Here is a 26,739-nt window from a genome sequence, read left to right as displayed (position 1 = left end):
CATTCTCTCTGGAAGGGACCATACAATCCTCCAGCAGTGCTGGAGGACTCTGACCCACAGCCACTGAGCCAAACACCTCTCAGGGCAAAGCAGAAGGTACTGGTTTGGAAAGCCCAAGACACCATTGCTCCCCTCAAGGCCAGAGCTCAGCTCAGGATAGGAAGAAGTCATGAGTAAGAGGAGCTTCATATGTGCTATGCTTCAGCAGGGGCTTTATTCCGGTCACCAGTATCTTGAGGGAGTGCATGGGAGAGGAGAAGACAGAAGCTAAATGTGCTCAAACATAGCTCAAGAGCAGCACAAGCCAACCAATAGGAGGGCAGAGCAAGAAAGTTGCTGTTCCCAGCTGATATGCCATTTGTCTCATATTCAGCATGTCTCTGAAGTAGCAAGGGCTATTCCAGGGCACCCCTCACTGTATTTCTCTCTCTCTCCCTCCCCTTTCTCAACTCAGTTGTGAGATCCACCACATTTGGGTTCTAATCTTCACACAGCAAACATTCAATAATGCTGTGAAACGTGCTAACACAAAGAACACACTGCCCCAGGTCCCTGGCTGGGTTGGTCTGAAACAGCTCCTCATTCCCTTTAAATGAACAGAATTAATAGTCAAGGCTCTTTCCTTCCCCCTCCCACCCAAGTCTTGCATTGGAGTAAGCATTTCTGGTTTAGTTTTTAAGCAATAAATGCTGCAGGGTTAGGGGGATATGCCAGCCCCTGCAGGCTGCTCTGTACACTCTGTTCTCAGGGCTGTTTGCTGTGCGGGCCGCAGGCTTCAGGCCTTTGAAGGGTTGAATACCATCTTTTGATTTACCATGGCTGATGGGGTGTGAGAAGCTTTACAACTCAAATACACAGGGGGGGAAAAATAACAGCACAGAAAAATACTCAAACCATAGCAGAACCCAAATGGAATTGAATGAGGAAAAAAAGGACAGTTCTTAGTAATAGCTTTAAATAACTTAGAAAAAAAAGCACAACTAGATAATACACCACTCAAAACAGTCTGTGCTGATTCAGATCTGGCGCTTACTAGCCCATTTGTGAATTTGGACGTATGACTAGTCAGATCTGAGCTCCCCCTTATTTGGAGTTGGGGGCTGTCTGTCACTGAAAAGGGCATTTTGGTAGCGTTGAGCCAGAAGGTCTTGGATTTCACTTGAATGTAACCTATCTGCTCAAATAGTTGACAAGAACTCCAACTAAACAAGTGGGAGTTGACGGCTGGGCTTCTTGGCACTGCAAAGCTTCCCCCCACTCCCCAAGGTCTGAGATTTGATCTCTTCCTTCAACAACAACAACATAATCTAAGCCCTTTGGAAAACAGAGAAGTCCTGATTTAAGGTTTTGTGGGAAACCTTTGTAAGTCGGGAGGTGTGGGGGTTTCAGACACCTAGGGATAACTTGGTTCAGCATTCCAAATAATGGAAATTATGGTTTTGTGGCTCAAATCACTGGGGGAGCAGAGCTGCACAGGCTCTCCCCAGCTGCAGCATTAGTCTTTTTTTTTTTTTTTTTTTTTTTTTTTTTTTTTTTTTTTGGAGTCCAGACCTTCAGAGTTCTGCAGGGCCAAAGCTCCATGTCTGCGAAGCTTAGGAGCTCAGCAAAAATAATGATTCAGTCATTGTGTCTCCAGCATAACTGACCTTCAGTAACAGAGTTTTGGTTCATCAGGGTTTCCCCACGTACCAGTCCCTTAGCCAAGGACAGTAGGTAGTGTATATTGTAATATGAAGTTCTTAGTCAAAACTCTGGTAAAAAGCTCAGAAAGCATTTTCAGTCAAATTCTTTAGGTGGTAGGGCATTAAAAGCCAGATGTTTAGCATGTGGCCCAGGATGGTCTAATGGTCCCCAAAAGGTCTGTAACAATTTACCACAGCTGATGAAACAAGCACTATTGGCAGGCATTGGAAGAAAACGTTTTCTGCTCTCCTCGCCAAAGGGAAAGCCACATGATATAAAGTAGAACCCTTTAAAGTGAGGAGGGGGAGGTTAAATAGGCAGAAAATATTTTCTGCCTTGCCAGTACCAGAGTGCCCTCTTCCCTCACTGACTTCCATTGAAGTTGAGGGTGTCTCAATACCTATCAGGTGGCACCCTGCTCAGCAGAAAAAGGAGGTAGAGCTCAGTAAGGACAACACTTTACATGCTGCAGTGTCTTGTGTGAGAGGATCTCCAAGTGCTTTGCAAGCATCCACTATTGAAGCCTCACTGCTTCCCTATGAAGTAAAGTAGCGTTAGCACCTTTAGCAGAGGGATAAAGTGAAGCACTGGAGGGTAAAGGACTTGCTCAGGATTACAGTGAGACCGTGGCAAAATTCAGAATAGAACCCAGGTGTCCCAGATTCCCAACCCCTGCTCTAACAACATAACACGCTCTCCCTCTTAAAAATATGAGATTTGGCCTCACAGGACTTTGATTCTCAGAAAGACAAACTTTTTCACTCTCTAATTATCAGAGTTTCAGAAAAGGGACCGCGAGAAGGGACAAAGTCTCAGGGTGCTAGATTATTAGGACAAATAACGTTGGATGGGAAAAACAAGCAGCTGCAAACACACTAATCCACACACATGCTGGAGTTGTTTGAAAGATTCTCTTTATATATTGGACTACAGAACAATAATTCTTTGGAACTGATCCCCAAAGGGGACATGGTAGGCATAAGGAATTCTCCACTTCACTTAGAACTGATACAGACAGAGATGGATGCCACTTGAGAAGTCATTGTGGCGGCCGGAGACCATGGTTCCCCATGGACCAGTGCAATTTAGTACTGCCTCCGCTGCCATGCTGGCTGGACACTCAATGATGCTTTACACTACTCTAGTTCAGCTGAGTACAGCACGTAAATTCCAGGCAACGGGAGCTATGTAGCAGTGCAGTATTTTTCCATCTAAGGGAACACTTAAAGCTTCCAGATCCTCATGGGATGGAGACTATTTTCATTTCTCATTTTTAAAGATAGGAGCTTGTTCTAACACATCATACCCTTTTCACCCTCCAAACCCAACAGTAAAAGAAAGGCTGACTTTCCCTTCCAGAGCCAAAGGAGGCTAGAAACAGTTCTTTTGGAAACCAGTTAATGCCACCTCCTGGGTCAGCCCTAGAAGCATCACTGCAGGGCAACATATTACACTGCTCTTTGTTGACCTCCAACAGCTGAAAGTCCAGATGAGGACCAAGGTGGAGCAGTCCCTAGAAGCTCATTCGGGTCTGGTGCGGCATGATCTAGATAATACCACCTATGTCTAACTGTGACATGATTCAATGACCGAATCACATCAATATATAATCCGATGTGCGACACTGTCACTGCACTGTGCAAAGTCATTGCCATGTCTCTTCTTCACATTATGGCCCAGCCAGGACTCAGGAGTGAGTTTCCTATTGATAGCTCATAGTATTTGGGAGATGTCACAATGGGGCTTGGAATTTCAAAAGCTAGCCCAAGCTCATGATGGAGCATACACTTAGTTCCTGTTAGATACCCTAAATATTAGGGGAGGCTTACCATTTCCAGTAAGTAACCCGGTCTGCAGTTCTAGCTCAGATTCTCCTCTCAGTTATACTGATGCAACCACATGTAGTCATGCAGATAGCAGCAGTATAAGTGAGAGGAGTATTTGACTTTGTGTTTATGTTCAACTCCAAGAATACCAAACAACCAAACCTACCCACTCTCTCTTATCCCTTCTCCCCCACCCCAGGCACTGTGTCTCTTCAAAATTTTCAGACATGGGAATTCAAAAAGCAGGGGACCATCCACACTGCTGGCCTACAATGGTGAGAGAATGGGGGGGGTGGACACATCCTCAACTAAGCATCCCTAAATAATTAGAGAGTGGATTGTTTTGTTGATCTACAGACCCCAGTTACTCAGCTCATATTAATAAGAGAGAGTCTGTGTTTGTTATGAAGGAAACTCCCCCACAACCATCGTTTTTATTATCAAATTTGTTCCCACTCAGGTTCTGTCTGGGAATCAATAACTTTGAGGAGACAGAAATAGATTTGGCAAACTGGTCAGCTGACTCAAACAATGTCAGTTGTTTGGTCAACTGAACGCCTATTTGACTATGGTCAAATATTGCAGCAAGATTGTTCCGATGCAGGTGGCAGCCTACCTTTTTGATTGCATCAGGTTGCTATTCTTGCATTTTTAAAGAACTTCATGTAATTGTGTTTCACATTTTTCTGAGTTAAAATAACTCAGTTAAGTAATTTTTTGCAATTAGGAATAAGTATCTAAGGCTGACACTATCAAAATCATAGTCTTACTCTTTTTTGTTATTGTTCTCATGGTTCTAACATTTATGAGTGCTTTAAAATATTTGATCATTTTGACATAATTTGACTGATCAATTGACCAATTATTTTTGGACTGGTAAATTGACCCACCTTACACAGAACATAAAGATAGGAGGAGCACCCAAAGTGGTTATTACTGATTCCTTTGAGTTTAAAAAAAACATACTAAACCATTCATAGATTCATAGATATTAAGGTCAGAAGGGACCATTCTGATCATCTAGTCTGACCTCCTGCACAGCGCAGGCCACAGAATCTCACCCACCCACTCCTATGAAAAACCTCACCCATGTCTGAGCTATTGAAGTCCTTAAATCATGGTTTAAAGACTTCAAGGAGCAGAGAAGCCTCCCTCAAGTCAACTATGTCCCATGCTACAGAGGAAGGCGAAAAACCTCCAGGGCCTCTCCAATCTGCCCTGGAGGAAAATTCCTTCCTGACCCCAAATATGGCAATCAGCTAAACCCTGAGCATATGGGCAAGATTCACCAGCCAGATACTACAGAAAATTCTTTCCTGGGTACTCAGATCCCATCCATCTAATATCCCATCTCAGGGGATTTGGCCTATTTACCCTGAATATTTAAAGATCAATTACTTACCAAAATCCCATTATCCCATCATACCTTCTCCTCCATAAACTTATCAAGTAGAATCTTAAAACCAGATAGATCTTTTGCCCCCACTGCTTCCCTTGGAAGGCTATTCCAAAACTTCACTCCTCTGATGGTTAAAAACCTTCATCTGATTTCAAGTCTAAACTTCTTGGTGGCCAGTTTATACCCATTTGTTCTTGTGTCCACATTGGTGCTGAGCTGAAATAATTCCTCTCCCTCTCCTGTATTTATCCCTCTGATATATTTATAGAGAGCAATCATATCTCCCCTCAACCTTCTTTTAGTTAGGCTAAACAAGCCAAGCTCCTTAAGTCTCCTTTCATAAGACAAGTTTTCCATTCCTCGGATCATCCTAGTAGCCCTTCTCTGTACCGGCTCCAGGTTGAATTCATCCTTTTTAAACATGGGAGACCAGAACTGCACACAGTATTCTAGGTGAGGTCTCACCAGTGCCTTGTATAACGGTACTAAAACCTCCTTATCCCTACTGGAAATGCCTCTCCTGATGCATCCCAAAACCGCATTAGCTTTTTTCACAGCCATATCACATTGGCAGCTCATAGTCATCCTATGATCAACCAATACTCCAAGGTCCTCCTCCTCTTCCATTACTTCTAATTGATGCGTCCCCAACTTATAACTAAAATTCTTGCTATTAATCTCTAAATGCATAACCTTAAACTTCTCACTATTAAATTTCATCCTATTACTATTACTCCAGTTTACAAGGTCGTCCAGATCCTCCTGTATAATATCCCGATCCTTCTCCGAATTGGCAATACTGCCCAGCTTAGTATCATCTGCAAACTTTATTAGCACACTCCCACTTTTTGTGCCAAGGTCAGTAATAAAAAGATTAAATAAGATTGGTCCCAAAACCGATCCCTGAGGAACTCCACTGGTAACCTCCCTCCAACCTGACAGTTCGCCTTTCAATAGGACCCGTTGCAGTCTCCCCTTTAACCAATTCCTTATCCACCTTTTGATGTTCATATTGATCCCCATCTTCTCCAATTTAACTAATAATTCCCCATGTGGCACGGTATCAAATGCCTTACTGAAATCTAGGTAAATTAGATCCATTGCATTTCCTTTATCTAAAAAATCTGTTACCTTTTCAAAAAAGGAGATTAGGTTGGTTTGGCATGATCTACCTTTTGTAAAACCATGTTGTATTTTGTCCCATTTACCATTGACTTCAATGTCCTTAACTAATTTCTCCTTCAAAATTTTTTCCAGGACCATACTACAGATGTCAAACTAACTGGCCTGTAGTTACCCGGATCACTTTTTTTTCCCCTTTCTTAAAAATAGGAACTATATTAGCAATTCTCCAATCATTCGGTACTACTCCTGAGTTTACAGATTCATTAAAAATTCAATACATTCAATAGTAAGAGTCTTAAAGGCTACAGCCTACATTAGAGTTACTTGAGCATAGGGGGCCATTACTGCAGAACACAACAATATTTTTTTATAAGGGCTTGGGTCCTGAGAAGGTTCAGTATTCAAACCATTAAACCAAGACTAGTCTCCTGATAGCCTGGGATTCACAGCACCTAACCCTTCCCTCCATGTCTGTTTGGCTTCCCTCCCATGACCTGCTCTGACTGTTTTGAGTGGTGGAAAAGAGGCTGAATTAATGAGTATATGATTGATCAAAAGATGGACCAAGTAGCATGTTTTACACAAAGCTAACCAGTTCCAGACCAAGAAAGGAAACTTAAAAACATAAAGACTTAAAAAACACCACTATCCATGACCAAGAGTTGACATCAAATGTCCATGCAGAAACTGTCAGAGAATTTTTCTCTCTGCAGATAGTATCATTATGAGGGTCTTAGCAGCTACTTTAGAAATCAATCAAATCCGATCAAACCAACAGAAAAAAAGAAAAACGATAAAGAAAACACTAATCACAAGCCCAAACTAAAAGAGGAAGGGGGAATCTCTCTAGGATACCTAAATTGACCATGAGTTTGACACGCCCTCCATCTAGCTCCAGGCGAAGGGTGTCGGCAGAATCCCGTGAAGTGGTGGCCATTAAGAGCCCATAGGCACGCTGGGACATGAAGCGGAAAGACACATCTTCTGCCTCTGTGTGCATGACCATGGGCATGATGATCTTCATGTACATGCTGCCATCATAGCTCAGGATGGAAGCCTCTGCAGAGAAGAAAAGAAACAATGACTAACCACGAGAGTTACGCAACGCTTCCATGGTCACTTACACACTGTTTATACGGCAATCACTTCACCCACCACTGAAATGGAGCCACTTCTGGGGTATAAACACAGTAGCCTCACCCAGCAATATTACACAACAGGTTAGATCAGGAAGCAGAAGATATTGTATCCAGTTTAAACTACAATGTAGGGAAGCAGAATACAGTTGTCCATACTAGAATTTCCCAGGACAGCACCTCCTCTTGTGAAAATGGCCATGAGATCTTTAATCAACACTTGTTACCAGGACCTTAATTTTATTATCTTCTAAAAGACAGCTTCTTCTCTGGCAGCCCAGCTTGCCCTAGCACTGTCCAGGGTCATTAGTTTAGACCGTCCCTATTGATTCACCAAAACCCCTTCCTGCAGCACATGGCTTTACTTTGGAGATCACAGATCAAATATTTTAAGGAATGTCCTTATTTGGTAAGGCATTTGATCAGATAGAGACTATTTTCCAAGCAACAATTTTGCAAGAAATCACAGACTGTGATACATCTGTACAATTTTTAAACCCATATAGTGATATTTCTTAAATACAAGTTTTGCCCAGTAATTTTCATACGGCCTTCCTTTATGTCTTTAAAATGAACAGCTGGTCATCAGCCTGCTTGGAGATATCCTACCCACACACAGGACAGGCCCAGCATTTCGAAAAACTATACAGCCCGAGATGGTATCACTTCAGCAATCACATACATTCACAAATTGTACACAGGCTGGCACAAGCCCTTTCTCAACCAGGGATGACGGGCAATGGCTTCTTCAACCTTGCAGAAGCTCCATTACCCAGAGGACAAAACATTCTGAAATAGCCCAATTGTCACAATCAACACAGCTGTTCAGTGAGCTGCCAGTCAGCCTAAAGGTCTAGCTGACTATCATCCAGAGGGATGTTTGTGGCCCAAAAATGGGTACCAGGAATTTTACAAGGACAAGAAACACACAGAAAACATGTCAAGCCTCACTTTTTTAAAAAAAACCCCATTGTTAGAAATTAAGAAAAAAACCCATGTGTGTTATCTTTCATCTAGGACCTACAGAAATCCTGAGAGGGAGAGGCATTGTTTAGAATAGATCAAGGAAGTATAACTAGAAAAGGGTGAAGATGAGCAAAAGAAAAATTGAGGCTAGATAGCAGGAAAAATTTACCTTTGAGTAAGTTAGTGCGTGGAACAGTCTTCCAAGAAAAGTGGTTGAACTCCCATTGCTTGGGGATATTAAAAACTAGGTTGGGTAAAGCCCTGCAGAATAGACTACAGGAAATATTAGCCAGGGATGGACTATCAGGTCCTCTCTGCTTCTATTTTGCATGTGATCCTATGAGCTTATGAGTTTGTTCTCTCCTTGGGATGTGTGTAAAACTCATTTGTTTTAATGGAGGGGATATTTGAGGGGACAAATATGTACAGGCACGGTGCAGGTTTCCAAATAAGTCTTTTCTAGCTCTGACTTTTCTTCCTCTATTATTTTTTCCCTTACTGGTACAAGTTGGCTAACGTTCCTGGAGACATGCTGATATGATCAATGGTGCTGTGATGCAAAACAAGGAAAGAAACAAACCAAGACCCATGTCAGGTTTAAGTATCACTAGAAACACAGGAAATGGCATAGGATAGAGCAGGAGTCTCAAACTCAAATGACGACGAGGGCTACATGAGGACTACTACATTGGCCTGAAGGTCACATCATGAACCCCCCCTCCACTGCTCCCACTCCACCCCTTCCATGAGGCCCCGCCCCTGCCCCAAGTCTTCCCACCCCCCTTCCAACCCCTTCCCCGAAATCCCCACCCTAACTCTACCCCCCTTCCCACAGGGGGTGCAGGAGGGCTGCGGGGTGCGGCAGGGGGCTCAGGGCAGGGGGTCGGGGTGCAGGAAGGGATCGGTGGGCGGGCTCCAGCCCAGCGCACACCGGAGGCAGGGCAGGCTCCCTGCCTGCCTGCCCTGCCCCGTCCCTGCGCTGCTCCGGGAAGCAGCTGGAACCGGGGGGGAGGGGGGACATGCTCAGGGATGTGTGTGTTGCTCTGGCCATGCCTCCAGGCACTGCCCCCCGCAGCTCCCATTAGCTGAGAACGGGGAACCGCGGCCAATGGAAGCTTCGGGGGAGGTACCTGGAGTAGCAGCCAGGGCAACACACAGATCCCTGTGCCTTCCCAGTGCGCGCCGGGCCATCCGGAGCCGCTCTAGGTAAAGGCTGGGAGGCCGCGGGGAGCTGGCGGGCCGTAGAAAATAACCCCAGGGCTGCACGTGGGCCGCGTGTTTGAGACCCCTGGCATAGGGGTAGGAAGAATACAGGGCTCCCTCTGGCTGTACACAGGAAAATGGAAAAGGAAAATCAGAGTCAGGAAAGAAATTACATTTTTCCATCTTCTTCAAGGACGTTACAGAAAATAGAGGTGTGAGGGGAGGAAAGGAGCTATAAAAATAAGTACTTAATATTCTCTATTTCCACAAGTTTTTTGCCTGAGGAGACTGATGTACATCTCTAAAGAGATGGAAATGAAGTCTCATGCTAAAACTCTGGCAACCTGTACAGATTTATAATTATTGTTTCAGTCCCTGAATATGCATAAGGGGTCCCTGGATTAGTAAATTTTATAAATTCCATAAACACAATACATGAATTAGTGTCCCCTTTCCCTGGGAGATAACACTGAGTTATAGCAATCACTACACGTGGGATATTAATCATAGAATCATGTAAGAGAGTTTGAAAAGACTTCCTATGGTGTGACACAGGCAGGCCCAGGCACGAGTATTACCTCTCTGTCCAGCCATCTTACTCTTTCATCAAAAGGGGTCATGTGTGGTCTCTGCCAAAAGCTAAGAACTAGCTAATTGTCATGGGTTCTGCAAAATGTTTCTATGGGAAACAATTTTAGAGTTATGTAACATGTAGGATATAATGTTCCAAATCAGTTGGGAGCAAAACCTATTCCTGTGGGGGGGGGGAGGAACGTCTGAGAGCTGACCTAAGCAACATGAGGAAATGGACATCTGTGCACGGTGCTAGTTTTCACGTACAGTCTGGGCCAGACGTAGGTTTCAGCATTTAAAAAGACAAAAGAAGCCAAATAAAAGTCTCTCACTAGGGACCCCGCTGGGTCAAAGGACAATAATCTCTGTCTAAGGGAAGGAGAAAGTGGACAAGGAGACATCCGTTATGGAGGAGGGATTCTGAAAGCTGGGGTGTCTCTTGAAAGATAGATCCCAGTTTTCAGAACTGGACAAGTGCTGTAAAAACAAACCACTGAGTGAGAAACACCTTATCAGACAAGAAAAGAACTTGTTAATAAGTATAGGCTATATATTGCCTTTATGCTTTGCCTTTATCTGTGACCTTACGTTTCCAAACCCTTATACTTGCTTTTATTTTTGAATCCTTATCTCAAGCTCTTAAATAAACTTCAATTTGGTTTTACTACAATCCTGCCTCAGTGCCATATGCTAAGGAGAGTGCTGAACAGAGGTGAAACCAGTGAACTGTGGCACTGTTTCCACTGAGCCAGTGGATCAGTGTATACTGTGGGTGTCCTGAAGATAGGGAACTGGGCATTCAAATGTAACAAATGGGGGGGTGTAAAATGCTATCCTGCAGAGGGAAAGAGAGAAGTCTGTGGAGCAAGCGTCTGTGTGGACAGTAGCCAGTGGATGAGGAAGTTTCCCATAGTGGGCATACAGGGCTCCCTCTGGCTGTACACAGGTGGTAGTGATTCACAGATCTTGGGAGACAGGCCAGTCCTTGCTTACAGACAGCCCCCCAATCTGAAGCAAATACTCACCAGCAACCACACACCACACAACAGAACCACTAACCCAGGAACCTATCCTTGCAACAAAGCCCGTTGCCAACTATGTCCACATATCTATACAGGGGACACCATCATAGGGCCGAATCACATCAGCCACACTATCAGAGGCTCATTCACCTGCGCATCTACCAATGTGATATATGCCATCATGTGCCAGCAATGCCCCTCTGCCATGTACATTGGTCAAACTGGACAGTCTCTACGTAAAAGAATAAATGGACACAAATCAGACGTCAAGAATTATAACATTCAAAAACCAAATCGGAGAACACTTCAGTCTTTTTGGTCACTCGATTACAGACCTAAGAGTGGCTATTCTTCAACAAAAAAGCTTCAAAAACAGACTCCAATGACAGGTTTCAGAGTAGCAGCCATGTTAGTCTGTATTCGCAAAAAGAAAAGGAGTACTTGTGGCACCTTAGAGACTAACAAATTTATTAGAGCATAAGCTTTCGTGAGCTACAGCTCACTTCATCGGATGCATTTGGTGGAAAAAGCAGAGGAGAGATTTAAATACACACACACACACACACACACACACACACACACACAGAGAACATGAAACAATGGGTTTATCATACACACTGTAAGGAGAGTGATCACTTAAGATAAGCCATCACCAGCAGCAGGGGGGGGAAAAGGAGGAAAACCTTTCATGGTGACAAGCAAGGTAGGCTAATTCCAGCAGTTAACAAGAATATCAGAGGAACAGTGGCTGAATTGGAATTAATTTGCAAACTGGATACAATTAACTTAGGCTTGAATAGAGACTGGGAATGGATGAGTTATTACACAAAGTAAATCTATTTCCCCATGTTATTTCTCTCCCCCACCCCACCCCCCACTGTTCCTCAGATATTCTTGTTAACTGCTGGAAACAGCCTACCTTGCTTGTCACCATGAAAGGTTTTCCTCCTCCCCCCCCCCCCCCGCTGCTGGTGATGGCTTATCTTAAGTGATCACTCTCCTTACAGTGTGTATGATAAACCCATTGTTTCATGTTTTCTGTGTGTGTATATCAATCTCCCCTCTGTATTTTCCACCAAATGCATCCGATGAAGTGAGCTGTAGCTCACAAAAGCTTATGCTCAAATAAATTTGTTAGTCTCTAAGGTGCCACAAGTACTCCTTTTCTTTTTGCCAATACAGACTAACACGGCTGCTACTCTGAAACTAGACATTTTGAGTAATCCTGAAAAGCATTGCATAGGGCCTACCTAGTCCTCCTCGCTGGGATCAAGACATGATTGCTCTCTAATACACATTTTTTTGTTTGTTTTTTGTTTTTGTTGTCCCCAGTGATGGGACTTCCACCACTTTGGGGCAACTATTCCACAAGCTTATGGGATCTCACTGACGCAGTTTTTCCATGATATTCGGAAACTATGTTCTCTCTTTTAATTTCATCCCCTTCCCTGGTAGTTCCCAGCAGAACTTCTGAGTCCTTACATAAGCTGAATTTTTAGACACAGGCATGATAAGCCTGAAAGAGCCAGTCCTTACTGCCTCTCCAGCTCCAAAATATGCAGGTCACACCATTTTTGGGAAGAAGCAATATGCTCTCCTTCCTGCCCACAGCTATCCAAGGGCTGCTCAAAGTCCTGGACAAACAGCTGTGTTTCCCCAATAGTATGCTCTCTTGTATTCCACTTAAAAATGGGTGGGATTTGTAGTGGCTATTGCAGCCCTTTCATTGTTTAAGGATTCTGTTCCACTGCCCTGAAAATGCTCTCTATTTATCTTTCCCTCACTCCCTTGCTGTCTCTTTCAAGTTCAATCTACAAAGTCACTCTTATAATGGAATTATTCTTTTTTTGTCAACAGAATCCAGACTCTGCAGTTGGCTGGAACTAGAGCCAATATCAGTTTCTCTCCAAGTTGGGGAAGTGAGTGAGAGGGTAGGTGTGGAAGGCAAGCAGGTATGTGACTATAGGAGACAGTGGATGTATGTGTGAGAGGAAGAGGGTGTATGTCCACATGTGCCTAGTTGCAGGAGATAGCACATGGCTGGATTTGTGGTGGGGAGGCAGCTGTAATGTAGAAATGGGTTTGTGAATGGGGTGGAGTAAGAGCAGTAGATATAAAAGTATGTAGGTGGAGCAGATATGGTGAAGATTGGACGTGTGGATGGTTGGGAGGCATGGTGGGGAATCAGTACTTGTTTGTAGGTTCACTAGCAGATCATACTACTGGTATGGCATGGAGAGACTAATACGCCAGAATCTCTGACTTTTGTTAACACCATTAAATTCTCTCCACATCAAAGCAATAATGGGATCACCAAGTAACATACAAATAACTAACCATTCTCCTCATCTGCATTTCCCGCCCACTCTCATACACCAGTCCACATGACACCTGCCCCCATCTGCACAGCCTTACACCCTCTGCGTGCCAGCCATTAGTGACATACATCACCCAGAGAAATACATCTGCTCTTGGCTAGGGGACACAGAGGAAAATGGAAGCACCTTTTTCAGATTGGGGAGGTGGGCTTGGCTTATCAAAATCCAATCAATCACTTTCCCCTTCACTTCTGCATCCCTAACTTGCCACCTGCAGCTGCAAGCTGGAACCAAATGTACTGAAAATTATACATATATTCACAGGCTATGTGTACACACACACACTCTCCCCCACCCGTCTCACTGTGGATTGCATTAGAAAGTGCAGTCAAGCATGAAATGGCCTTTTGAGGCCTTCAGCTCAGATGTGTTCTGCATAAAACAGTTGTTTGCACTACTGCCTGTGGGGAGTTGGGGTGCGGGGGGTGCATAGTACTTAATTTATAATGAAAGAAATACCAGGGCTCAAGCAATTTTTTTTTACATTCATAACTGATGCAGCAAGTCCAGAGGTGCTTGGGCTCGACCCTGGCACAAATTAAGCATTTGGAGTGTATCTAACAAGAGCCGCAAATCTGTTCCCTCCCTATTCACAGTGCTATTTATTAGATATGCAGAAGCCATTTTGCACCTGTTTAAGCTACTACTACTGTCTTCTTCCAGAGCTCAAAGAAAAAGCGGAGAAGCAACAGTAACGCTAGGAAGAGCAGAGATCCAGAGAGAAGCCCCTTTCCTGCAAAGAGGGTCTGCCTGCATAATTCAGCTCCCCCACTCCCTGTTCTATAGATTTACCTGTAGTGCTAGGGGTGCAGGCAAACAAAAAAGTCGAGATTTTAATTATTTTTAATTATTATTATTTATATCTATTAGAGAGGAACCAGAACAGCTCCCAGAATTGCTGGAGTACAAAAAACTAGGCCTAACCGCACACCTGAATTTCATGATGAGGATTTCTGTATCATAGGCTGAACCAGAACCTAAAGGCAAATGGATTTTGAAGATAGGGGTTGCGGAAGGGATCTAACTTCAGTCCCAAACTCTGATTCAAGTGTGGTGGCTGTAGCTCACCTCTAATATTTAAAGCATTAAGAATTGATAACGGGTGCAGGGGGTGAGCCAACAAAAAGCAGGAGATCACCTCTCAGCATACAAAAAACCCCTCCCTCTCCTCCAGGCCAGGGCTGAAGCAAACTAGAGATGAGATATGTGCAAGGGGAGAAGTTTACCCTGAAACTGCCCATGCCATTCCTATTCTGAGAAGTGGGGGAGGAGGGCTTTCAGGGCTGTCAATCCAGGCTCATTCCACCAGACCACCTTTCATTAAACATTAAAATAACTCAGCAGACTTGTGCTTGGATTGAGTGCTAGAGTCCCATAGGGATCCTCAGGATGTGCTTATGACACAGTCATGCAACATTCGCTAGGGTTAGTGTTAGCTCTGTAAACATCACGAGTACAGAATGGCCATTTGACAAAGTCCACCAGTTAAAACACACGAGTTTGAAGAGTGGCCAATGGCATAAATACATCCCATTAATCTTTACCAGATGACCTGTGCTCACCCTCGCCTTTAACTCAGAGGTGTGACCGGTGAACACAAGTTTCAGTGTATAATGCTATATCTATGTAAGCAGGATCTGAATGAATGCTTCCCTGACAGCTAGCTGGGAGGGGGAGAGACTTTGGGTGTGTTTCAGAGTAGCAGCCATGTTAGTCTGTATTCGCAAAAAGAAAAGGAGTACTTGTGGCACCTTAGAGACTAACAAATTTTGGGTGTGTTTATGTAAATACAGTTTGCTCCTGCTCTGCTTAGATATGCAGCAGATAGAGCAGTGTCAAAGTAATCAACTTTGGCTAGTGTTGGGTTACAAATCACCTTAGTACTGAATGCAGGGGTAGTGAAATACTGTTACCAATGTTGTAATTATTGTAGGAATACAGGAAAGCAGGACTGTGCTTAACCTGTGCCAAATAAGGGGGCCACCCTCAACTGAAAGAGCCTTGTTAAGCCAAGGGCTCAAATGCTAGAGCCTTGTGAAAGTAAGAGGTGTGGGACCAGGTGTCCCCGCCAGGAGGTGTGGACTCTCCCTAAGGGTCCTCCCTGGATACATTAATCCTGTTCCTCCCCACTGTTCAAAGGAAGAGCTAAATAAGCTTCATGAGGAGCCTCTTTGTTATTTTAAGTGCTCAATCAGAGCTGAAACCATGTTATGGTAAGAGTGGGTTTATGCCCTGCCTGCTAGAGCTAAAAATCAGAGCTGAAATTACTTGAGATGGGGCTGTGTTTCTGCCCAGCCTCCAAAGAGCTGAAAATTACTAAGACACTGATGTACAGAGGTCACAGAAGAGAGGCAGGTGGCAGCACTAGTTGACTGACAGTCAGCTGGTGAATGAGTGGTGGGTGAGGTGGAGAGGCACAGCATGTGGCCAGCAGGGCGGCTGGCAGAGAGGCACGATGAGCAGACAGCTGGCGGAGAGGGCCATAGCAGAGCCCCGCAAAGAGGGGTGCTGAGCGAGTGCTCAAGCAGTGGAGCGAGAAAGGTGCCTCTTTGCCCCCCCCCCCACCCAGGATGGGAAGTGAACTCTGCAGATGCACCTCTGAAATCTGGGTCTGCACTGACCAAGGACAGCAACTGTGAGTGGGGTGCAGAGAAGGGTCAGGCACGTAAAAGACGTTTGGGTTGCTAGACTTAAGAACCTGAAGGGAAAAGGACACTCTCCAACTGACGTGGAGATGGGTCTTTTGCTCATGGTTTGTTTATGAACCCTGTTGCGGTGTTTTCCCAAATTAATGCCCAGTTACTTCCCTCATTTATTAAAAGTTTCTTTTCTACACTCGCACTCTGTGCTTGTGAGTGGGAAAGTATTGCCTCTGAGAGGTGCCCAGGGATGGTGTGTCATTTTCCCAGGTTACTGGGTGGGGGCTCAAGCCGATTTTGTGTTCTATCGATGGAAAGGAACCCCTAGATACTGAACCCAGCCTTGGTTGCTGCTGGCTCCACCTGGCAGAAGGGTTACGTCTATATCCAAGTGCCTTGGCTGCTCAGATGAAGATGGAGTATTGCACTGTGGAGCATGTAGTCCCCATAGGCTGCACCTCTGAATTAAAGAGAATGATTGCTGCAATCTGATATGCAGGCTGTGTATGAATCCTGGCAAACACCCCTTCTTTCTCCACCACAGAGAGCAGCCCGCAGAAAGGAAGGAAGGAAGGATTAGAGGACTGGTGATGACTTACTGACCTTTCACCTCTTTGCTACAAGTTTACATTCCATTCCCTTGTTCTCAAAAGTTGTGCCTAGCCACTGGTACCTTGGTGGACTTTGTCAAATTAGTTGATGGGTCTCAAGACAGCACCTAGTGGTCAGGTGGCCATATTACACAAACACAACACAAAATATGGCCCTCAGTAATGATTAAGGTCTGAATGGTCCATGCAGACTGGACTCTCTCTCTCACTCCTAAGAGTGGCCACTCTAGGTTAAGGTTAGGGCAGATTGGCAGGAGTTGTATTTGTGAGAGACGCTTGTAGAGCTATTACCTCGCCATACCTGAGCACTTCATTCCTCAGGGCTGTCAATACTGAACCAAATTTAGAAACATTTTGTAAAAGAAATAAACCTGCACCTACCATGCCGGCAGCACTCAGGTGCCCAGCTCCCAGCTGCATGTGGGAGAAGGCCAGGGAGCCAGCTGGCCTGGAACTTGGGCAGCAACGATGCCAGTAAGTATCATGTAAGGATGTGAGTGGAAAGAAAGGAGTGTTTAGCTCTTTCCCAACCACAAGCACTAGTATTGCCAAGAACTCAATCACATATTCTCTCTCTCTCTCTCACACACACAGTCCCAATAGCTCTTTCCATATGAAACAAACAATTGCTTCTATGACCCTCTAGGCAGCAACAATCCAAGGCAAATACTCAGTGGATACAATTTACAGATTCAGTCCATCTTAGTGGTGGATTCATTTCTTTCATTCAGTCCTTCTTTCTCGACTCTTGAACCCTGCTCTCCTGACCTGTTCCTGGTTCTTTCCTTCCTACCTTTTTCCTGATCCCTGGTCTCAGACTCTGACCCTTGCCTCAGTTTGCTGACATCTAACTTTGACTCCTGCTCCAACCACTAGGTTGGACCACCAAGCCCTAGTCATGACACCTAGATCCTAGAAGACAGATACCCACAGCACACACACAAAAACCCCTCTTAAGAGGCACTAATTTGTCCCACCTGCTGGGAGGCTCAGCAGTGAAGCCAAGGACCGAATGGGCCCTGGAGACTGAACTATGCCCTCAAACCTGAAAGTGGTCTCAAATGATTAGAGTAGAGGCATTACTGATGGCCAGAAGATAGGGGAAATCTGTCCAGTGCTGACCCAGTCCTGGAAATAACCAGAGGGCTTCAGGCTCTTGAAATCTCAGTCCAGCACCTTTCACTGCAAGTTTCTGCCCAGATATGGTGCTCACGCCAACATATAGCAGTATGCAGAGACATCCTGGATGCCCTGATGGAGTTCTGATTGCAGTGGCTGGGGAAGCTCACTGTGCCCAGCAGGGGTGCCTGGCCTGACCCAGATTAGGGAGACATATTTGCAAAGACAAAAAGATAAGCTACATTTATCAGCCACCCCAAAGCCAGGAGCCATGTTACTGTGAGCGTGGTAGTGGGGAGAGAGAGAAACCAGGCACTGATGCAAAGCTGCTGACATATGGCCAGGGATCTATGAAAGTCAATATGTTATTAGGAGTGATTAGCTTCCCAGCCCTCTGCATTGGGGTCCTGCCAGCTTTAATTTTACACTTATCAGCTAAAGGAACAATTCTCCCCTGTTCCTCCACAGGGCCCTTCAGACACCTCCTAGCAAGACAGCAATAGGCATACTCTGAAATCAGTCACACAAAGCTAACATTCAAGGGCTGCTTTATTCTCTCTCTCTTGCTGTCTTATTCTCTCCATTCTTTCCTGCTTTCTTTTCTTCTCCACCTCCACCTGTGCCTCCTCTTGCTGCCTCCCCTACTATAATCTCTTGTCTCCCCATTTATGTTCCCTTTCCTTGTCCTGGAGAGATCATACTGAAAGCTGCGGGGGGGTGGGGGGAGGGAGAGGAGTCCATACTCCATGAAAAGTTGTATTTAAGCCACAGGGGACATGAATTCAGTGGTTTCAATCTGTTTCCCATTTCGATGCATCCACTACACTAAACCACTACAAGTTTGCCTGAATCAGCAGATTTCAGAGTAGCAGCCGTGTTAGTCTGTATTCGCAAAAAGAAAAGGAGTACTTGTGGCACCTTAGAGACTAACAAATTTATTAGAGCATAAGCTTTCGTGAGCTACAGCTCACTTCATCGGATAGTTTCTAGTGGAAAGTCATTTCAAGCTGCAAATAAACAGTTATAAGCTGACCAAAAGGGATGCACATTTAAATACTTCTCAGGTTGCAAACAACACCTAAGCAGTAAAAGTGCACTCACATGATGAAGTTACTCACCTTGTGCAGTAACATTGGTTCTTTGAGATGTGTGTCCCTATGGATGCTCCACTGTAGGTGTGCTTGCATGCCTGAGCTGCTGATCGGAGAACTTCTGTAGCAGTGTCCATTAGGTCTGCACATGCACTGTCTTCCCTGTGCCCCACCATGAGGCTAGTCAGCATGCATGGGCTAACCCACCTCAGTCCCTTCTCTGCCAGAGTCATTGACAAGAACTTTGAAGTAGAGGGAAGGAGGATGGACTATGGAGCACCTATAGTGACACACATCTCGAAGAACCATCGTTACTGCACAAGATGAGTAACTTCTTCGAGTTGTGTCGCTACGGGTGCTCCACTATAGGTGACTTCTGAGCAGTATTCCCACTGGAGAGCTGGGACTTGGGAATCAGGTCAGTTACAGATGATGGTACTGTGGAGCCGAAAATAGCATAGGAGGCGGAGTCCCCAGTGATCACATCCTCAACAGCACTCTTGTGTTCTTACATGGATTTCTTCTAGAGGTTCCAAAGCTCGGGAAGCCGTGGCCAAAGGGGTGTGCCTTGAGGGTTCTCAGGTGGAGCTAGAAGCTTGAGAGGCATGATGGCAATATGCAGCCCAAAGATCCCAGTATGGCCACTGGGCTGGGGGTACCCCAGAGGTCGGTGGTGGTACCCATGGGTCACCATACCAAGATGGTGGTTGTGAGGCCATCTGAGAGAATGCTCGAGGACTCTGTTGTTATTGGGCACCATAAGGAGTCTGGGAAGAGTACTGTAATGCCAGCTTCATAAGATCACTATCCAAACCCTCACTGGAGAGTGGGGGGAGAACGACAGGGCAGTGGCAAAAACTCAGTTGAAGACTCGGTGCAGAGGTTCTGGAAGAACCAAAAAGAGGCGTCTCCAATAAATCCAATACACAGAGGTCCCTAGAGTGTCAGAATTTTGGTGGTACCGACCGACTCGATGCCATTGGCAGTACTGTGGGAGGGCAGAGATCTTGTCCGTATCAGTCGCTCTTATGCCGAATGAGGCATCAATGATGGTACTGATGTAGGATCGCATACTGGCAATATCTTTTTAGAGGAGTGCCTACTCCTGTCCTTGTCCCTTAGTGCTGTTGACTCTGTGCCCGTGCCCATCAGATCCGTGGGCTTGTCAATGATACCTGCCACTGAGGGATTTCCATGAGTACCTGTCGGAGAAAGTCTCGGTGCTGACAGTACCAAGGATATCAAACATGCTGGAGAGTGTTTGTGGCTATGTTGAGGCTCACTCCTGCTCTCTTTCGACAATGTGTGAGAGGAGTCAGTGGCTTGTTTCTTCGACCCACAACCTTTATATGTGGAGGGCTGTGGAGAAGTCTGAGCTCTCTGTCCTTACAAGACCAGTGCCTGAGTTGCTGGCAGAGACCATACTTTTGTTGAATGTGGTCTTCCCCAAAGTAGCGAAGTAATTGGGAATGCTCATTTGCAAAGAGGTAATTCCTGTCGCAGGAGAGGCACTTTTGAAGCCTAGTGAAGAAGGCATGCCCCATATGGGAAGGGTCCCCAGCGAGAAGGAAAAAAATAGGGAAAGCAGTTTCTTTTTTAGGGAGAAAAGGGAAAAACTGCAACTAGAACTACAACTAAAACTAGGAGGCTAACTAACTATAGATCGAAAGTAATGGTACCTAACGGAGTGCGAACAGCTTTGTCTCTAGCCAGGGGCAGTTGAGAAGGAACTGAGGTGGGGTTAGCCCGCGCATGCTGACTAGCCTCGGGGTGAGGCGTAAGGGGAGGCAGTACATGTGTGGGCCTTATGGACACTGCTACCAAAGTACTCTGATCAGCAGGACAGGCACGCAAGCACTTCTACAGTGGAACATCCATAGTGACACGATCAGAAGAAGAATCTGTGTTACTGGGAATACAGACCCCAAGCATTTCAGACATTTTTTCAAGCACCAGTTCAGAATGCTATCTCCAAGAATGAAGAAATGCTCAAGGACTTTGACTATAACCTGAGCAAAACCTTTATGTGGCTAGTTCCATTTCACAACACACCTCTTTCCACTCCACACATAAATGTGTCAGCCTTCCTTCCTTTTAAAATACCCCCAGCAGACATGCAGCTTCCAATAAAAATGGTCTTGAAAACCAATGTTACATTTTAAAAATACAGCACTTAAACACAACCTGCTCAAGTATCTGAATGAAGGGATTTCTAACTCACATGACCCAACAGAATAGATCCCATAAGAATGAGTCTCAAGTATATATGAAATCCAGGTTTGCAAAATGACTGTTTAGGTCACATTTCCTAATCACTCAGGGGCCACATGATCATCTCCTGTGTAATTTAGGATGAAGTAGATTGAGTTACACCAGAAATGAGTTTGTGCCATAAATAGATTTAAACTCTGGAAAGTGATGAAATCTGATGAAGTGAGCTGTAGCTCATGAAAGCTTATGCTCAAATAAATGTGTTAGTCTCTAAGGTGCCACAAGTCCTCCTTTTCTTTTTTGCGGATACAGACAAACACAGCTGCTACTCTGAAACCTAAATAAAAATGGTATCTTACTCAACAGACCTGGCCCTTGGGTTACATCTGTTGACTTGTGTGACAAAAATACATTCTGACTGCTATTACTTCTGCTAGCTCTTCAGAGCCAGCACAGCTGAGACAGTGAGCTAGGGACTATTCCTTCCTGTCCATCATCATCAGATACATCTGTGCTAACCAGTGGAAGGCAATGGGACTTCAGAGAAGTCACTGAGGACCTAATTTGACCTGCAGAAATATATTATTGTGATGATGCATGAGAAGGAAAGAACCCAGCTTGACTCTCAGATCCCAACACTGTCAATTAAAAACAGGAAAAAAAAAGTAAATGTTCTGATCTGGAATCACTGAGGCACAAAAAACATGGAACTTCACAAAGCCATATCTACCAAGTCACTTTTCAGGTAGAACCCACATTAAGACACTTATAGCCTCCATGATGTAGGGCAAGTCTTTTCCAAATTCTAGGAATATTTTAAGATAGATAAGGAATTTTTAAGGTGAGATTATATCTGAAACCTGGGAGACAGTGTCCATTTCATTCTTACAGGCTTAGACAGAAAAAAAATCGAGTTAAAAGACACAGAATAAGCCAAATTGTGGGCCAAGTTTAATAATTCTAAAAATTACAATGAGAAACATCTGCCAAATTACTAAATATATCTGAAGAAAATCCTCACACCAAACCCAGAACATACCACACTAACTGTCCAAAGCAACAGCCAACAATTACATACACACACAAAAGTGGTTTATGCTTGTGCTCCCTCTATTGGTTGTGAGGTTTATTGCCTGCACCACTGAAATAGAGCAGCTGCATTCCAGAAACCACTGTTTAACAGGGCACAGCACTGTGAAACAACAGTTTAGGAAAGGAAATTAAGAATGCCTCATACCAGTAAAACAACAAGAGTTTTGGAGGAAGAATTTAATTTCCCAATCTGGAATTTAGCCAGGATACAGGAGTTTCCACTCCTTTTCCTGTGAAAATTGCAATGGGATCTTTAAATGTGATCACAAATGGTCAGGACCCTGGTTTTGAATCTCATCGACCACATCTTGCAGCACTACACTCCTTAGCACTGTACTGAGGCACTGGTTTCATACAGACTCGAGGAAAAAGCACTATTCATATTCATTACTGAATGAACAACAATATTTTATGCAGCAAATTGTATTTTCCTTGGATTTCTCCCATCCAAGTACCCATTGGGCCTGACCCTACTTAGCTTGCCAAAGGAAAAGAGCCCAGAATAAAAGAGAACACAAATAAAACCATTTTTAAATATCTGCTTGAAAATGACCCATTAAACTAGAAATGGTAAATGTTTTCATTAGTCTAACAAAATGTACGACAAGTAATATCACTAAACTGCAACTGGATGGGTTTTATTGTACTAGTAAGAACAAAGACATTCTGCTTCTTTAAAGACTTTAACCTGCCAAGAAATTATTACTATCATTATTATTTGTTAAGCACACAGAGAATGCATTCATGAAGGAGACACAAAGCAATTTCTGAAATGGGTGATAATGACCCCAAAAAGAGAGATACAGCCCTAAAGGAAAGTAGAAGATGAGGGAGGCTAGGATGAAAGCTGGCTACAAGGTGTTCAAGCAACCACTTTTCAGGAGGCCTAGCTCATTGTTGGAGTAATTAAATAATATTAATAATCATAATGAATTAATATTTCAGAGGTCAGTACTGTAAACTGAAATAACTAATAAAGGTTTGCGTAAAATAGACCAGACTGGGGTCACTAATTTTCAAAACACTTGATAAATTTATTTTTAAAAAAAATAGTGAAATTTGTTGAATTATTGTTTTAAAAATATTACTTCAGCTTTAGAGGACTGCAAGTAAGTTGGAAAACCAGGCTAGATGGTTTAATTGGCTGGAACAAATTATGAACCAACCTGAACTTTAACTTGAAACTCAAACCCAGCTTTTTTGTTTGTTGGGAAGAAGACGAAAGACTGAATACCTTATTCCCCATTATTTTTCCACAGTAATAACTGCTTCTGCTATTCTGGGTTCCAAACACAAGCAGAGTGTAGTGAGAAAAAGCTATTCTCTCAGTATGTTCAGCTCATGCCAACAAGAAGTCTCCAACATACCCACCCACCCACTTCTCAAGCCATGAAATATTTCTGCTCTAAGGCACAGTGTTTTGAAACATTACTGTGAATACTTAAGAGTCTTTTTTATAAGGTTTCACCTCAAACTGGATAAAATTTCAAGGAGCCTGTTAATCTTAGGAAACCACCACATTTTGAGTGGAAAGTTCATAAAAGTTTCCAAGAAATTTTAGATTGATCTGAACCAGAACCTGAAAATAGGCCTGTCATAAATATAAAGGGAAGGGTAAACACCTTTAAAATCCCTCCTGGCCAGAGGAAAAACCTTTGCACCTGTAAAGGGTTAAGAAGTTAGGATAACCTCGCTGGCACATGACCAATGAGGAGACAAGATACTTTCAAAAGCTGGGGGGAGGGAAAAACAAAGCCTCTCTCTCTGTCTGTGTGATGCTTTTGCCATGGGACGGAACAGGAATGGAGTCTTAGGACTTAGTAAGTAATCTAGCTAGATATGCATTAGATTCTGATTTCTTTAAATGGCTGAGAGAATAAGCTGTGCTGAATAGAATGGATACTCCTGTTTTTGTGTCTTTTTGTAACTTAAGGTTTTGCCTAGAGGGATTCTCTATGTTTTGAATCTAATTACCCTGCAAGGTATTTACCATCCTGATTTTACAGAGGTGATTCTTTTACTTTTTCTTCTATTAAAATTTCTCTTTTTAAGAACCTGATTGCTTTTTCCTTGTTCTTAAGATCCAAGGGTTTGGGTCTGTGTTCACCTATGCAAATTGGTGAGGATTTTTATCAAACCTTCCCCAGAAAGAGTGGGGGTAACGTTTGGGAGGATTTTCGGGGGGGAAGACGTTTCCAAACGGACTCCCTCCTAATAATAATACCGGTTAGACATTTGGTGGTGGCAGCAAAAGTCCAAGGGCAAAAGGTAAAATAATTTGTACCTTGGGGAAGTTTTTAACCTAAGATGGTAAAAATAAGCTTAGGGGGTTTTCATGCAGGTCCCCACATCTGTACCCTAGAGTTCAGAGTGGGGAAGGAACCTTGACAAGGCCCCTTCCAGCCTTGGATCTGAATCAGAGATGCCTATTTGGATCAGTAGACTCAAATCCCGCTCCCTTTGGACCTCAGGCTTCTGGGTTTTATCTGCCCTCTAATATGAGCCAACTGCCCAGATCCTGTGAGGTTTACCTGTAACTAGTCTACAAAGTGGGCTATAGCATTCTAACCAGAGCTGGGCTTGGCATGTGAAATTTCCCACCAAAAACGAACAAAGGGGAAAAAATAAATTGAAGGGAAAAAAACCCTCAATCCATAATGAAAGGTAAATGTTAAATGATAAACTCAGTGTCTGCTCTCTCCAGACTGCACTCAGAGGGATTCTGTCTAATGAGGAGGTGTAAGAGCATCAGGCAAGGCAGTGGAAATATTTGCAGACAGAGAAAACTGTAGCTGGTAAATGTTAGTGTTAGCCCTGGGAAGTGAGGAGTGTGGGGCTATCGCCTTGCTGAAGCTTGGCAGGTACGCAGGGGAGCCAAAATGGAGCACACAAGCTCCTCAAGCCTGCTCCAAATGTCACTCTAACATTTGCAGAGCGGTGCTTAACTGTTTGAGGAGAAATTTCCGACGAGAAGGTCAAAGATGGAAAAGTTACTTTTAGTCAAGGAGTGTAATGAGAAAGGCATGGGGCTCTGCCAAAATGGCACTTCAAGAACTCACTCCACCTCCGGCTTCGTTCTTTCCCCATTGGCATTAGCTGTTGTGGTCTGCAAACTCTGGTGTTGCTTTTAAATTGAAACAAGCAACCTTTGTTTAGGTCAAGCAGTTCAAGTCCACTTCTTAGAGTGAGAGGAGAGTTTAGTCTCAATGAATTTTACGCCTTTGGTCTCTCTGCTGAGATAGCCAACAAAGACCGAGCTGTGGTAGTGGTTTCATCCTATTCCTGTTCTACTGAGAACTGGTCTCAGACCCACCTACTCATTTTGCATATGCCACTGAACATGTTCTGGTCATTACTGATCCAAGATGGAAGATATTTGCTTTGTGAGTTATACAAGTTACTCCTGGGGGAACTCTGCACCACTGCACAATACAGAATTTTGCAGAAATTAATGTTGTGCATGCAGAATTTCCCCCCCCCCCACAGAAATGGGCTGCAGAGATGTTGGCTGCCACTAGGGACCACTGGACCTGGCAGAGCTCAGCTTGCAAATAGAAGACAAGGCCAGGGAGAAGGGGAGGGAATTGGATGGTTCCCAGAAGCTGCAGTTCCCAGCACGCCCTGAAGAAAGGAAGCTGCGGCGTGCAGGAAACTCCGTGCAAGCCTGGGACAGCGAATCAGGCTCTCTCTCCTTCTGTATCCCTGGGCTCTAGGAGGATAGGATCTGTGAGCGTTTGGGCCGGGGGGCCCCCGCCGCTGGCCTCTGGGTGGTAGGAGTAGGGGGTGTGAGTGTCCGCGCTGGGGTAGGGGGCACAGCAGGGCTCTGGGCGGTAGGGAATTGTGAGTGTCTGGGCCAGGGGGCATAGCTGGGCTCTGGGGGGAAAGGGGTGCAAGTGTTTGGCCTCCTGGCTGCGCTCTGGGGGAGGGGGAGGGAAGGGGAGGGAGCAGAGAAGCAGGAACTGGGTTGTAAGGTTTTCTTTAACTCTTTACTCATGGGAGAATGTGTGTGTGTCTGTAACAATACAAATATACTCAATGACAGGCATTTTGAAATAAATAACCAAAATAACTGAAACTGACATGATATATAGTATTATTCTGACAAACAAAATGGTCCCCTGGATAGTCCTATTGGGACTCAGCTAATCAGGGTTCATATCCTTGCTCTGCCACCGACACACTGTGTGACCTTGGGTAAATCCCTTAATCTCTCTAGCTACTGTCAGAGACAGGATACTAAATGTGGTGGAGAGCTCCTTACCTCCAACCTCAATGATCCCCAGGGTCTTCTCTCTAAAGCACCTCTGTGCCTTTCCTTCTGCTGGAATGCCCTGATCAGTGCCCCGTGGAACTGCCACCATGCAACTCCTGAAGACTCACCTTCTTACCGTTGGCAGCAGTCTGCCCCATTCTTCTTACAGACACCCACATGATGGTGGGCCCTGAGGGTAGGTGACTATCAGGAAGGCGTTCTTTGCTCCCCTAGACTTCACAGAAGAGGATGGACGTTCCACTTCAAAATCTACAGTTCTAGGGGATCCACTGAAGATAATCGTGCCTCTATGGTACTGCCCCTGAACAGCCAGGCTCCTGCAGCATCTCTGTGCTGCCACAGCCTTATCTGAGCACCAGTTACCCTTCAAATGGGTGTCTGCAGTACGGACA

General features: G+C 44.5%; 1 protein-coding gene across 2 annotated transcripts in view; it reads right to left on the bottom strand.

The window, feature by feature from the left end:
• The window catches only part of NRXN3 (neurexin 3), a 1,462,434-nt gene that overhangs the window by 873,996 nt on the left and 561,699 nt on the right, over positions 1 to 26,739 (bottom strand). For both annotated transcript variants that reach the window (XM_043516016.1, XM_043516015.1), the window contains one exon: positions 6,889 to 7,092. In XM_043516016.1, the coding sequence (XP_043371951.1) occupies positions 6,889 to 7,092 (204 nt within the window). The remainder of the gene's footprint in view (positions 1 to 6,888; positions 7,093 to 26,739) is intronic.

The sequence above is a fragment of the Dermochelys coriacea genome, chromosome 6 (assembly GCF_009764565.3).
Source record: "Dermochelys coriacea isolate rDerCor1 chromosome 6, rDerCor1.pri.v4, whole genome shotgun sequence".
Taxonomy (NCBI): Eukaryota; Metazoa; Chordata; order Testudines; family Dermochelyidae; genus Dermochelys; species Dermochelys coriacea.
The sequence above is the reverse complement of the archived record's forward strand: the minus strand, read 5'-3'. Positions and strand labels throughout refer to the sequence as shown.